Below are 14,024 nucleotides of genomic sequence, written 5' to 3' on the forward strand. Positions count from 1 at the left end.
TTTCTGCATGGGCTGGCTTCAAACTCAATCTTCAGATTTCAGCTTCCTGAGTAGCTAAGATTACAGGCCATGAGCCATGGGTACCAAGTGTGTGCTGGTTAATTAGTTTTTGGTCTGTCACGGGTTTAAACTCAGGGACTAGGCACAGTCCTTGAGTTGTTTTTTTTTTTTTTTTTTGGTGGGTCATGGGGCTTGAACTCGCCTGGGTGCTGTCACTGAGCTCTTCAGCTAAAGGTTTACGACCTTACCCTTGAGCCAAGCCCCACCTCCCATTTTCTAGAGGTTATTTTGAGATAAGAGTCTCAGGTTCTTTTGTGCCTGGGCTGGTTTTGAACCTTGATCCTCAGATCTCAGCCTCCTGAGTAGCTAGGATTACAGGTGTGAGCCACTGCCTGGCTGATGTTTTCTTAAGAATAAAAAACTTTCAAATACCTTTTTTTTTTTTTTGATTGGTTGTGAGGATTGAACTCAAGATCTGGACACTGTCCCTGAGATCTTTTGCTCAAGGTCAGTTATCTACCACTTCATGCCACAATGCCATTTCACCACGTCCAGTCTAATTGTTGAGTGGTTAATTGGAGATAAGAGTCTTAAGGTGACTTTTCTGCCTGGGCTAGATTTGAACCATGATCCTCCTGAGTAGCTAGGTTTACAGGAGTTAACCACCAGTGCCTGACTCTGTGAGATGCTTTTTTTTTTTTTTTTTTGCCAGTCCTGGGCCTTGAACTCAGGGCCTGAGCACTGTCCTTGAGCTTTCTCAAGGCTAGAGCTCTACCACTTGAGCCACAGAACACTTCTGGCATTTTCCCCCCTATGTATGTGGTACCAAGGAATCAAACCCTGGTCTTCGTGCATGCTAGGCAAGCACTCTACCACTAGGCCAAACTCTTGGCCCCCGCTTTGTGAGACTCTTAATTCCCATTAACCAACAAAAAGTCAGAAGGACAGCACTCAGGCCCTGAGTTCAAGCCCCAGGTCTGGCAAAAAAAAAAAAAAAAATTCAGAAGGAAACTGTGGCTCAAGTGTTAGAGCACTAGCTTTGAGCAAAACAAACCTCAGGGAATCCAGGTGCCCTTGGCTCATGCCTGTAATCCTAGCTACTCAGGAAACTGATCTGAGGATTATATTTCAAAGCCAGCCTGGGGAGAAAGTCTGTGAGACTTTTTTTTGTTAGTTCTGGGGCTTGAATTCAGGGCCTGGGCACTACCCTTAAGCTTCTTGTGCTCAAGGCTAGCACTCTACTACTTAATCCTCCAGCAAGCTCTTCTTTTTATGTTTATTTGGTACTAAGTAATGGAATCCAGGGCTTTATGCATGCTATGCAAGCACTCTCTCATTAATCCACATTCCCAGCCCCATAATAAACTACTCAGAAAAAGCCAGAAGTGGCTCAAGTAATAGAGCCTTGAGTACAAAGAAGCTCAGGGATAGTATCCATGCCAAGTTCAAGCCCCAGAACTGGCATAAATAAAATAAGGAAGGAATTTACTTTTAGCAATAATGTAATGATAGATAAAATAGATATCGATAGATAGGTAGGCAGGTAGATCAATAAACGTAAATCTTTAGGTAAGACTAGGTGAGAACATTTATGTATATAGATGGACATAAGAAACAGTATTTATACCTAGATGGAAAAAAATGTCCCCACCTTTGGTGCATCGAATTCTCATAACTGCCTCAAAGCCAATCTTGCGAGTGAGGTACCGCTGTAGTTCTTTCTGCAATTTCTGTACTTGAACTGGATTGTGCTGATGATGGTATGATGGATAGTAATAAACACTCCCTGCTGAGTATCGAGAAATACAACCTGGAAGAGAAGACACACTCATTTTTAATTTATTTTATTTTATTTTTTTTAGCATTGGGGTTTAAATTCAGGGCTTTATATTTGCCAGGAAGGTACTTTATCACTTGAGCCACATCTCCATCCCTTTGTACTCTGGTTAATCTGAGGAAGAGTCTTGCTTTTTGCTTGGGCTGGCCTAGACTAAAATACTATTCACGCTTTCTTAGTGGCATGCCACTATTCCAGCTTTTTCAGCTTAGATGAGGTCTCTTGAACTTTTTACAGGGCAGGCCTCATCCCTCTCAACCCAATCTCCTGAGTAGCTAGGATTTCTTTTCTTTGGCCAGTCCTGGGCCTTGTACTCAGGGACTAGGCACTGTTTCTAAGCTTCTTTTGCTCAAGGCTAGCGCTCTACCACTTGAGCCATTGCGTGATTACTGGTATTTTCTGTTTATGTGGGACTGAGGAATCAAACCCAGGGCTTCATGCATGCTAGGAAAAGCATTCTATCACTAAACCCATATTCCTAGCCCCTTATTTCAAAATAGACACTTAAAACACAAAATGAAATAAAACCTGGCTGATTAATTCTCCCAAAGGAATAAAAATTATTTTTACCCTGCTTCCCCCTTTAGAATGCCATTATATAAATGCTATTTTGATATTCATTTACTATCTTAAGAACTTACCCAAAGAAGCCAAATCAGAATACTGCCCACTGAGAAGGAATAAGTCAACAGCTACCTGCTGACCAGAACAGTCCAAGGCTAATTTCTTATAGAAGTCAGTAGATGGTGTCAGGTGTATTTCCTATTAATAATAATAAAAAATGATTTTCAAATAATTAAATTATCCCTAACTGTAGTTATCTACATGTATATACAACTATTATAACATGGTTACTCTACCTCTCTCTTACATAGATAACAATGATCCCTGGACATTCTATCCAATTCTTTTGTTTTATTATAATATTCCATTTTTTTTCCATCAAGAATCATACTGGCCTAGTATGATAGGTCATGCCTCAACTCCAATATTTAGAAGGCAGAGGAGAAAGTTTGAGTCCAGTCTAAGCTACATAACAAGACTGTCCCAAAGATCATCAAAAAAGAAATGACATGTACTGTTTAAGAATTTTCTATACCTAGGGACAGAAGGAGGGAAATGGGGACAAAAACATGAGAAGGGCTATCAATGTATGAGAAGTAATGCACCTACTATCTGACGAATGCAACTGTAATCTCTCTATACATTACCCTGACAATAAAAAAGAATCTCACAGAAAAAAAAAAAGAAGAATTTTGATGCCTTGGCTTCAGACTCTAGCACCACTTCAAAAAAACCAGGAAGGGTGTAAGGGTGTGTGTGTGTGTGCGCGCACGCGTGTGTGCGTGTGTGCTTCAGACTCTAGCACCACTTCAAAAAAACCAGGAAGGGTGTGCATGTGTGTGTGTGTGTGTGTGCATGCGCGCGCGCGCTAGGGCCAATGGCTCACATCTGTCATCCTAGCTACTCAGGAGGCTGTAATCTGAGGATTGTGGTTTAAAGCCAGCCTGGGCAGGAAAGTCTGTGAGACTCTTATCTCCAATAAACGAACTCCACAAGTAGCATCATGCATTAGTCTTTCTCTCAAACTTTTAAGTTTATATACATAAGATGCTCAAAAGCTGTCAGTATGTGAAATTGTGATTTTTTCTATCTGGTCATCCCCCCCCCCTTTTTTGGGGGGGGGGTCAGTTGTGGAACCTGAACTCTGGGTCTGGGCATTGTCCCTCAGCTCAAGGCTACCACCCTACCCCTTGAGCCACAGTGCCACTTCTCTAACTTGTCATTTCTGTCTGTCCATAACAAGTATATCTTGGTCTTTTGGACTTTTTCATTAAAGTTTTGCTGGATTGCTAGTACCAGGTAATAATAAGTAAATCAGATAAAGTACCAGGTAATAATAAGTAAATCAGATAAAGTACCAGGTAATAATAAGTAAATCAGATAGAACAAAAAATAGGTACATCTATATAAACATGAACAACTTTACCTATTTCTTCCCCACAATTGAAAAAAGGAAATGGAATAAGCTGTGTCACCACACAAAGCACCAAGATAAATCATATCAAAACTTAATGATTTCTAACCTTAGCAGATGACCTTTGATTGGGCTCTTCTCGTGGTTTAAGGGCTCCGACACCAAGAGTTGGGAGTTGGGTTTGAAAGACAGACATTCTACCACCAGTTGGGGACATCAGCTTAAAGGCAGCCTGAAGTGCAGGACCCAAAGCACTCTGGGTCTCCAGGGTCTTGGTAAACATTTGTGGCAAAGTCTTCAGTAAATCTTGAACAAGCTTGGGAAATAAAACAAGAAAAAACAAGTGTTAACAATTTAAATTTTTTTTTTCATAATAGGTCAGTAGTGTCTAATAGAGCAGACAAGACACTGAGTCATGATGACGGTCAGAAAATCTACAGACACTTAACAGTAAACAATGAAGTTGGTCAAATGACAAGAAAGCCATTTTAAGTCAACATTATATATTGGCAAGCAAGACATCAGAACTGGAGCCTTACAGTTCTTGCACATGCAATAGTCCAGCAAGACTGTAAGTCCAAAAGTTCTAAAAGAACCATTGCAACTTAGAAATTTGATCTATTTTAAGGCCACGAAATATGGCTTTCTCTATCACCCCTATGTGCTTTTATTCTTTTAGGTTCCAAAGTGAGTTTATCTTCCCTACTGTAAACACTAACATAATCCATTAACTTTGCTAACTAGGGATATTACAAAAAGAAAACAAAGTCAAAACTAACTACCTCTTATGCAGGTTAGGTTGTACAAAGAGAATTAATGGGGAAAATACTTTGTACAGGCACAACGATCACTGCTAACAGCAGAGACCTTAGACTTGCTAGTTAAGATGTTACCCCTACGGCATGTATGCATGTACAGGGTAGACAACATCCCCCCTTCAGACACATTCTGTTCACCTCTCACTGTATTATGTCGGGGCAATTTCCAGGCAGGTAATTAGAGTTTCTTCTGAACTGACCCCAATGACACTCTGTGAATCAGAAAAGCAAAGGGCACTGAGAGCAGGCTGGCTAATGTGCTTCCGTGCAGTGACCATAGTGTTCTCTCAGCAACCCTCCCCCTTCCCACAGGGCTGGCAGGTCAGGTCTTCGAGTGCTCTTCCTTCTGGAAGAGGCTTATCTTCTACTCTACTACAAATAACTTGCTGTATTAGACTTAAAAGTGACCAGCACAAGGGTAAACCCAGCAAATATATTTATGTTTGCTGTTAAACTAACAGCAAATATAAAATGCCACATATCCTAGAAATGTCAAGGAAAGAAATAAAGCTTAAGAGTTCACTTAAAAAAAATGTCTTCAATATTTAAATTAAACATGGCAAGTAGGAAAATGTTCCTTACCTCTTTACTTTCATTTAAATTTACTAGTAAGTTCTCTGGCATAGGTACAAAAACATCTGAAAGAATAAAGAAAATATTTATTTGAAACAAGATGTAATTTTCAGAGAAATTCTAAACACAATGACATTAACACACTTAAGAGCCATCTCCACCATCACAGCACTGTCCACATATGTTCAATAAGCCACGAAAGAAACACTGACTTGTGTAGTTATTAACATTTTTCCGTTTCTGTCTTGTAAAAACTAAGAAGCCTTCCAATTAGAAAATACTGGTCTTGTGGGACACTGGTGGGCCACACCCGTAATTCTAGCTACTTAGAGGCTAAGACCTGGAGAATCTTGGCTCAAAGTCATCCTAGGTAGAAAAGTTTGCAGGACTCTATTTCCAACTAATTACAAATATGTTAGACTGGCAGCATGGCTCAAATAGTAGAGCACCAACGGTAAGCAAATTAAACTGTGGGGGGGGCAGGGAATGTGGCTCAGTGGTAAAGTATTTGCCAAGCATTCATGAGGCCCCCACTCAGGCACAATATAAACAGTAAGGATGATTAAAAATTAAAAACAGGGCAAGGAGTTTGGCCTAGTGGTAGAGTGCTTGCCTAGCATGCACAAAGATCCAGGTTCAATTCCTTCGTACTACATATGTAGAAAAAGCTAGAAATGGTACTGTGGCTCAAGTGGCCTTGAGCAAAAGAACCTCAGGGATAATGCCCAGGCTCTGAGTTCAACCCCAGGACTGACTAGGGGAAAAAAAAAAAAAAAGAAAAGAAAATGTAAGGGCCTGGACCATAGCCTAGTGGTAGAGGGCTTGCCTCACATGCATAAAGCTCTGGGTTCGATTCCTTGGTACCACATACACAGAAAAGGCTGGAAGTGGCAAGGTGGCTCAAGTGGCAAGAGTGCTAGTATTGAGTAAAAAGTGTCCAAGGACAGTGCCCAAGCCCTGAGTTCAAGTCTAACTGGCGAAAAAGAAAAAGAAAAATTAAAAATAAACAAACCACAACTGTGAGCAAAAAAGATGAACAAGAGCCCAGAACCCTATGCTCAAATTCTGGTACAGAATTTTAGAAATTTTAAAGCAACAAACATACACACACACACACACACACACACACACACACACACACATTAAAAACAACAACAACAACAAAACAGAAAAAAAGAAAGAGGGACTGGGAGTTTGGTTTAGTGGTAGAGTGCTTGCTTAGCATGCAGGAGGACCCAGGTTCAATTCTTCGGTACCACATACATAGAAAAAAAAAAGCCAGAAGTGGTGCTGTAGCTCAAGTGGTAAAGCTCTAGTCTTGAGAAAGCCCAAGGACAGTGCTCAGGCCCTCACTTCAAGGCCCAGGACATACATACATACATACACACACACACACATGGGATAAAGAAAATATAGAAAATAATCTGTTAGCGCTTAGTAGGCTTGTGCTCTCTAACTGCCTGTATTCTTAGGTTGAAAACAATTTAGTATCTTGATAAATTGTTTTTATTGATGGCCCTGCAAACCAGCCAAAGATACAATTTTGGCAAGTAATCAAAAGGAAGGAAGGAGAGGAAGGGAGATAAAAAAGACAAAAGGAAAAAAGTTTTAAAAAAAAATATTAACAGCAACTAATATGACACATAAGAATTTTGCTTTTATTCAAAGTTAGTATAGTTTACCAATGTCTATCATTCAACAAGCCAAAGCTTCTGCAATGAATCCAGTGAACCAGAACTCATTCTGACCACCTTTTGAGCCTCTCAGGACCCACACTTATCCTCACTTTAGAACTAAATTCATTTTGCTAGATATTAAGCTCACTGAGTGGAAAGAACATTGAAAGAAAAAAAGGAGTAAGAAGACTGTAAAAAATAATGCCAGGCCAGGAGTTTGGCCTTGTGATATGAATGCTTGCCTAGCATGCCCAAAGACCCAAATTTGATTCCTCAGTACCATGCACATAGAAAATCCGTTAGTAGTGCTATGACTCAAGTGGTAGAGCTCTAGCCTTGAGAAAGCCCAAGGATAGCACTTAGGCCCTGAGTTCAAGCCCCATGACCAGAGGGGAGAAAAAAAAAAAGCCAATAAATAATTGGGCGCTGGTGGCTCATGTCTATAATCCTAGCTATTCAGGAGACTGAGATCTGAGGATAGTAGTTTAAAGCAAACCCAGGCAGAAAAATCCATGAGACCTTTATCTCCAATTAATCACCAAAAAGCCAGAAGTAGAGTTGTGGCTCAAGTGGTAGAGTGACAGCCTTGAGCACAAAAGCTCAGTAACAGTAACGAGGCCCTGAGTTCAAGCCCCAGGACCAGCATTAAAAAATATAATAAAACCAGTATATACTTTGAAACTCTTCCTTCTTTTTTCAGTTTTTAGCAGTTTTAGAAGCCAAACATGGTCATGTACACCTGAAATCCCAACCTGAAGTTACACCAAGGCATGTAGATAATCAAATTGTGAGTTGAAGGTTAGCTTGGGCTACCTAGCAAGATCCTATCTCAGAAAACAAAAGTAAATTAACAACTTAACTGGGATATAATTCACATGTCATATATTTTACCTTCAAAGAGTACAATTTTAGACTGGTGATGTGACTCAATGATACAGCCTTGGTTTTGATCCTCAGCATCACAAAAACAACCAAAAAACAGTACCCTGATTAGTCTGCTCACAGAGCTGTACTTTATCTCAAAAAGAAACTAAAACCAGTAACAGTTTACCCAGGTTCCTGGCAACTCTCTTTCTGTTCCTTTGGAGGTATACTGAGGGCATTTCATATAAAGAGAACCACACAAAGCAAGGTGTTGGTGGCTCATAATTATAATCAAATTACTCAGGAGGTTGAGATCTGATGAGGATTGTGGTTTGAAGCCAGTGGGGCTGAAAAGTCCAGGAAGTGGCTCTGTGGTTCAAGTGGTAGAGCAGAGATAGCCCTGAGCACAGACTCAGGGACAGTGCCTAGGCCTAGAGTTCAAGATCCAAGACTGGAGAAAAATTAAAAAGTTCCAGAGACTCATGTCCAATTAATATAAGCAGAATGCCAGCCTGGAAGTGTGACTCGTGGCAGAACACCAGCTATGTGTTCAAGCCATGGGACTGGCATAATAATCAAACAAACATAATTATACCATTGTATATAGTCTTTGGTGACTGCCTGCACTTGAAATAAAATGTTTTCAAGATTCATTATCTTTTTCTTTTTTTCTTTTTGCCAGTCCTGAGGTTGAACTCAGGGCCTGGGCACTGTCTTTAGACACTTTTTGTTTAGGACTAGTGCTCTGCTATTTGAGCCACAGTGCCACTTCCAGCTTTTTCTGCGTATGTGGTTCTGGGGAATTGAACCCAGGGCTTTGTGCATGCTAGGTGAACAAACTATCACTAGGCTATACTTCCAGCCCCAGCTATTTTTCCATTTTAAAAAACAAGAGCCATGCCCCCAAAGAATATGAAGTGGCACAAAACTAGATACATAAGGCCATATAGTATGACCCTAAACGAAAGGACCTCCAGGATATAGAAACAAAAGCCACAGAATGAGTGATTGCTGTCCTTAATGTACTATGTTATCTCTCATCTCTTTTGCTGTCCCTTGGTTATCTCATATTGTTACAGTATTTCACCTTGTTATCTGATATATTTATTGTATATATGCTTATTTGGTTATTTTAAATCGGATAGGGAAGGGGGGGAAACAAGAGGAAGGGCAGGGGTGCAGGGGAAGGGAAATGGGGACCCAGACATGAGAAAGGGTATCAATGTTTGTGAAGGCTACCTCCCCTATCCCTTGAGACATAGTGCCACTTACAAAACAAGTGAATTCTTAATAGGGTAAAATTTTTATTTGTTAAAGAATTATGCCCGGGCCTTTGTACATGCTAGGCAAGCACTCCAGCTAGGCCAAACTCCCAGCCCCCTGTTTGTTTTTCACAGTACTAGCGTTTAAACCTAAGGCAACACTGAGCTCCAGTCAAAAAACTTTTCTGTTTTCCAGTACTGGGGATTAAACACAGGGCCTCATACGTGCTAGGTAAGCATGCACCACCTGAACTTCTTTGCCTGCCTGGCTCCTTCTCTCCCACCCTCCATTTCTTCCTTCCTTCCATCTGTGGTACAACTGAGGCTTGAACTCTGAGCCTCATATTCTCACTGATTTTCTTACTCAGAGCCAGCACTCTACCACTGCATATCCATACACTTTTCTATCTGGGTTGATTTCAAACCACAATCCTCCAGATCTCAGCCTCATGGGTAGCTAGAATTACACACAAAAGCCACTATGTCTGGCTTTGAGCTTTTTTTTTTGGGGGGGGGGGGGGTGTGGATCATGGGGCTTGAACCAGGCCTGAGCACTGTCCCTGAGCTCAAGGCTACTGCCCTATCCTTGAGCCAAGCCCCACTTCCATTTATTTTCTAGAGGTTAATTGGCGATAAGAGTCTCAGGGCCTTTTGTGCCCTGGCTGGCATTGAACCTTGATCCTCAGATCTTAGCCTCCTGAGTAGCTAGGTTAACAGGCATGACCCACCCCATCCAGCTTAAATTGACTTTTAAAAAAAGTTTTATTCTGGCCTAGTAGTAGAGTGGTTACCTAATATACACAAAGACCCAGGTTCGATTCCTTGGTAGCACATACACAGAAAAGTCAGAAGTGGTGCTGTGGCTCAAGTGGTAGAATGCTGGCCTTGAAGAAAGCCCAAGGACAGTGCTCAGGCTCTGAGTTCAAGCCCCAGGACTGATGGGAAAAATAAAAATAAAAAAGTTTTATAATCCTAGCTAATCAGGAGGCTAAATCTGAGAATCACAATTCAAAGCCAGACCAGGCAGGAAAGTCTGGAAATTCTAATCTCCAATAAACTAACCACTCCGAAAAAGCCAGAAGTAGTGTTGTGGCTCAAGTGGTAGAGTGCTAGCTTTGAGCACAGAAAGGCTCAGGACAGAGCTCATGCATTGAGTTCAAGCCCAAGGACAAGCAAAAGAAAAAAGAGAAGGAAGGAAGGAAGGAAAGAAAGAAAAGGTCTCACTCTAATTTGGGTGGCCAGTGTCTCACCTATGATCCTAGCTACTCAGGAGGCTGGAATCTATGGATCACAATTTGAAGCCAACTTGGGCAGAAAAGTCCAAAAGACGTTTTTTTTGTTTTTGATGGGTCATGGGGCTTGAACTGGCCTGGGCACTGACCCTGAGCTCTTCAGTTCAAGGCTACCACCCTACCCTGGAGCCACAGCCCCACTTCCTGTTTTCTAGAGGTTAGTTGAAGTTAATGGCTTTGAACCTTAATCCTCAGATCTCAGACCCCTGAGTAGCTAGGAAGACAGGCATAAGCCAACACGCATGGCAAGCCTAAGAGACTCTTATTTCTAATTAATCACCAAAAAGCTGGAAGTGGCACTGTGGCTCAAGTGGTAGAGTGCTAGCCTTTAGTAAGGAAAGCTCAAGTACCCTAGGACCAGTACAAAAAACAAAACAAAAACGAAGATTTTCCTTCATAGAGTATACTCATACCAATATACTCCTAATATAGAGCACTGCATAGATTTAAACATATTACATATACCTTCAATATCTGAAACTATTAGCATCTGGGGTTGAGAAAGACCTTCTTGAAGACTGTAGAAATGAATTGTACTGTCAAATGTTATGAAGCCAATTTTTGTCCTAGTGTTCCCAGGAAGCCTAAAACAAATTCAGAAGAGTGTCTTGTCAAGTTTCTTCATATTTACACACATAAAATATCAGCTAAGCATTATAGGAAAGCATGTAGCTTAGTATTATGGTAACTGTCTAACATAAACAAATGTTTAAAGAGCTAATGTTTACCTACCATGATGACGTGTACTCCCCAGTAAGAAACTAAGCATGAGCCAGTGGAAAACAGCAATAGAACAAATTCAAAACCTCTTATTTTGTATCGAGTTACATACAATTACATAGGAAATAATATGAACAAACTACTAGAAAGCACACATAAAAATTGCAGGCCATTTAAAGTCATTTTCTAAAGAATAATTCAGGGCTTGGGGATTAGCTCAGTGGCAGAGCACTTGCCTTTCAGGTACAAGTCTCCTCAACCATGGGGGGGATGCTTCCCAAATTATCACATACCAACTCTAAAATACAATGTACATTTAAGTACAACATTTATTATTATTATTATTATTATTATTATTATTATTATTTTGCCAGTCCTGGGGCTTGAACTCAAGGCCAGAGCACTGTCCGTGGGCTTTTTCAAGGCTAGAGTTCTACTATTCAAGCTACAGCATCACTTCCAGCCTTTTCTATGTATGTGGTACCAAGGAATCAAACCTGGGTCTCCATGCTAGGTAACCACTTTATCACTAGGCCAAAACTCCTGGCTCCAAGGTACTACATTTTTTTTTTTTTTGCCAGTCCTGGGGCTTGAGCTCAGCGCCTGAGCACTGTCCTTGGATTTTCTCAAGGCTAGAGCTCTACCCCTTTAGCCTCACCACCATTTCCGGCTTTTTTCTATGTATGTGGAACTGAGGAATTGAACCCTGGTCTTTGTGCATGCTAGGCAAAGCACTCTACCACTAGGCCAAACTCCTGGCCAGGTACTACATTTTTTAAAAAATTTGCACAAGCCTGGTGCTAGTGTCACATGCCTATAATCCTAACTACTCAAGAGGCTGAGATCAGAGGATCGCAGTTCAAGAGGAAAATCTAATCAGACTCTTATTTTCAGTTAACCATCAAAAAGCTGGAAATGGAATTGTAGCTTAAATAGTAGAGTACTAGCCTTGAAGAAAAATATGAAGAAATGGTGCCTAGACCCTGGGTTCAAGCCTCAGTACTGGCACATAAATAAATAAACAAATAAATAAGCTAGTTAATTCAAGGAGTTAAAAAGTTTATATACAGGGAAGAATTAGATGATGAAAATACAGAATTCTGAAGATAACACTATGGGGTATAGTTGGAGATGCATTATGCTAGTCTTACCTACAACAGGTTTACAAAGAATGTTTCCAGGTGACAGTGGTTCATGCCCATAAATAATCCTAGCTATTCAGGGGCTGAAACCTGAGGATTGAGGTTGAAGCCAAACAGGTCAAGAAAGTTTGTGAAACTCTTATCCTCAATTTACCACTAGAAAACCGGAAGTGGTGCTGTGGCTCTAAGTGTTACCCCTGAGTGAAAAAACTCAGGGACAGAGCCCAAGCCCTGAGTTCAAGCCTCATAACCGAAAGAAAGAAAGAAAGAAAGAAAGAAAGAGAGAGAGAGAGAGAGAGAGAGAGAGAGAGAGAGAGAGAGAAAGAAAGAAAGATTTAAGTTCATTAATCTAAGTAGACTTCTTTTTTAAAAGGACATAATTACAATTATATAGCCTCTTATTTCATTTGAAAACATTGTTAATTTAAGATCAAGACACTTACAAATCCAGATTGTCTAACAAACTCTGGCAAACTGAATTCAAGTATCCAGTTTCGACTGCATTGTGAGACACATCAAATACAAAGAGGTACACAGGAGGTTGTGGTGGTCGCAGCTGAAGAGAAGAAATGAATCTTGTTAAATACATGAATCTCATCAAATATGTTTAAAAACATTTAAACTTAACTTGATGAGTTAGTCCACTTAGAATAAAAACCATAATACAAGCATATTTACAAATTGTGCTAAGGCAACTTCTAAGCTACACAGTGTTTATAAATGCATAATTGAGAACGGTGAGTCTATGCCAAAACTTAAAAATGTTTTCTCTCCTCAGGAAGAAGAAATGTGATTATACGGGTTGCTGGCAATGTCTCTCCCTCTCTGGTATAGTATAACTATTTACAGGCCTGAATCAGCTGAGCAAGAGCTCAAGCCATATCAGAAAAAAAGAAAAGAAGTGTTCTATATGATGGAAAGTGTAATCATCAGACATAATATAATTATTCTTTTTTTTTCTTTGCCAGTCCTGGGCTTGAGCTCAGGGCCTGAGCACTGTCCTTGGACATTCTCAAGGCTAGAGCTCTACCACTTGAGCCTCAGCATCACTTTCAGCTTTTTTCTATGTATGTGGTACTGAGGAGTTGAACCCGGGTCTTCGTGCATGCTAGGCAAGCACTTTACCACTAGGCCAAACTCCCGGCCCCAATATTATTATTTTTTTACCATTATGCTTGGCTCATAATTTTTTTGTTGTTGTTATTGGTCACAGGGCTTGAATTTAGGGACTGGGAGAAGTCCCTGAGTCTTTTCATGGAAGGCTAACATTCTACCTACCACTTTGAACCACAGTGCCACTTCCAATTTTCTGGTGGTTAATTGGAGATGAGTCCTTTTTTTCCCCCCAATCCTGGCGCTTGAACTCAGGGCGTGGGCATTGTCCTTGAACACTTTTTGCTCAAGGCTAGCACTCTGCCACTTGAGCCACAGCCCCACTTCTGGTTTTTTCTATGTATGTGGCTCTGGGGAAATAAACCCAGGGCTTCGTGCATGCTAGGTAAACACACTACCACTAGGCCACACTCCTGGCCCAAGATACTAGACCATGCTCCCAGTCCAAGATACGAGTCTTATGGACTTTCCTACCCAGGCTGGCTTTGAATTGTGATTTTTAGATATAAGCTGCCAGAGTAGCTATGATTAAAGGAAGAAGCCACCAGTACATTATTATTTTTTAAATTACCCTTATTTAATAACTACCATTATAATAAACATTGTTTTCAAAATAAGATAATTTTACTTAAAACACAGTGTTATAAAATGCATAATATCGTATTAAAAAAAAAATAGGGGCTGGGAGTGTGGCCAGTGGTAGAGTGCTTGCCTAGCATGCACAAAGACCTGGGTTCGATTCCTTGGTA

The 14,024-nt window shown here is 40.6% G+C and overlaps 1 protein-coding gene across 2 annotated transcripts in view; it reads right to left on the reverse strand.

Annotated features, from left to right (window-relative positions):
* The window catches only part of Sec24a (SEC24 homolog A, COPII component), a 48,932-nt gene that overhangs the window by 11,808 nt on the left and 23,100 nt on the right, over positions 1-14,024 (reverse strand). For both annotated transcript variants that reach the window (XM_090320887.1, XM_090320886.1), the window contains exons 11-16: positions 12,606-12,718; positions 10,766-10,884; positions 5,216-5,271; positions 3,925-4,131; positions 2,479-2,599; positions 1,652-1,810 (exon numbers count right to left, since the gene is read on the reverse strand). In XM_090320887.1, coding sequence (XP_090177013.1) covers positions 1,652-1,810; positions 2,479-2,599; positions 3,925-4,131; positions 5,216-5,271; positions 10,766-10,884; positions 12,606-12,718 — 775 coding nt within the window. The remainder of the gene's footprint in view (positions 1-1,651; positions 1,811-2,478; positions 2,600-3,924; positions 4,132-5,215; positions 5,272-10,765; positions 10,885-12,605; positions 12,719-14,024) is intronic.

This window comes from Megascapheus bottae, chromosome 29 (genome assembly GCF_031878675.1).
Source record: "Megascapheus bottae isolate mThoBot1 chromosome 29, mThoBot2.hap1, whole genome shotgun sequence".
Taxonomy (NCBI): domain Eukaryota; kingdom Metazoa; phylum Chordata; class Mammalia; order Rodentia; family Geomyidae; genus Megascapheus; species Megascapheus bottae.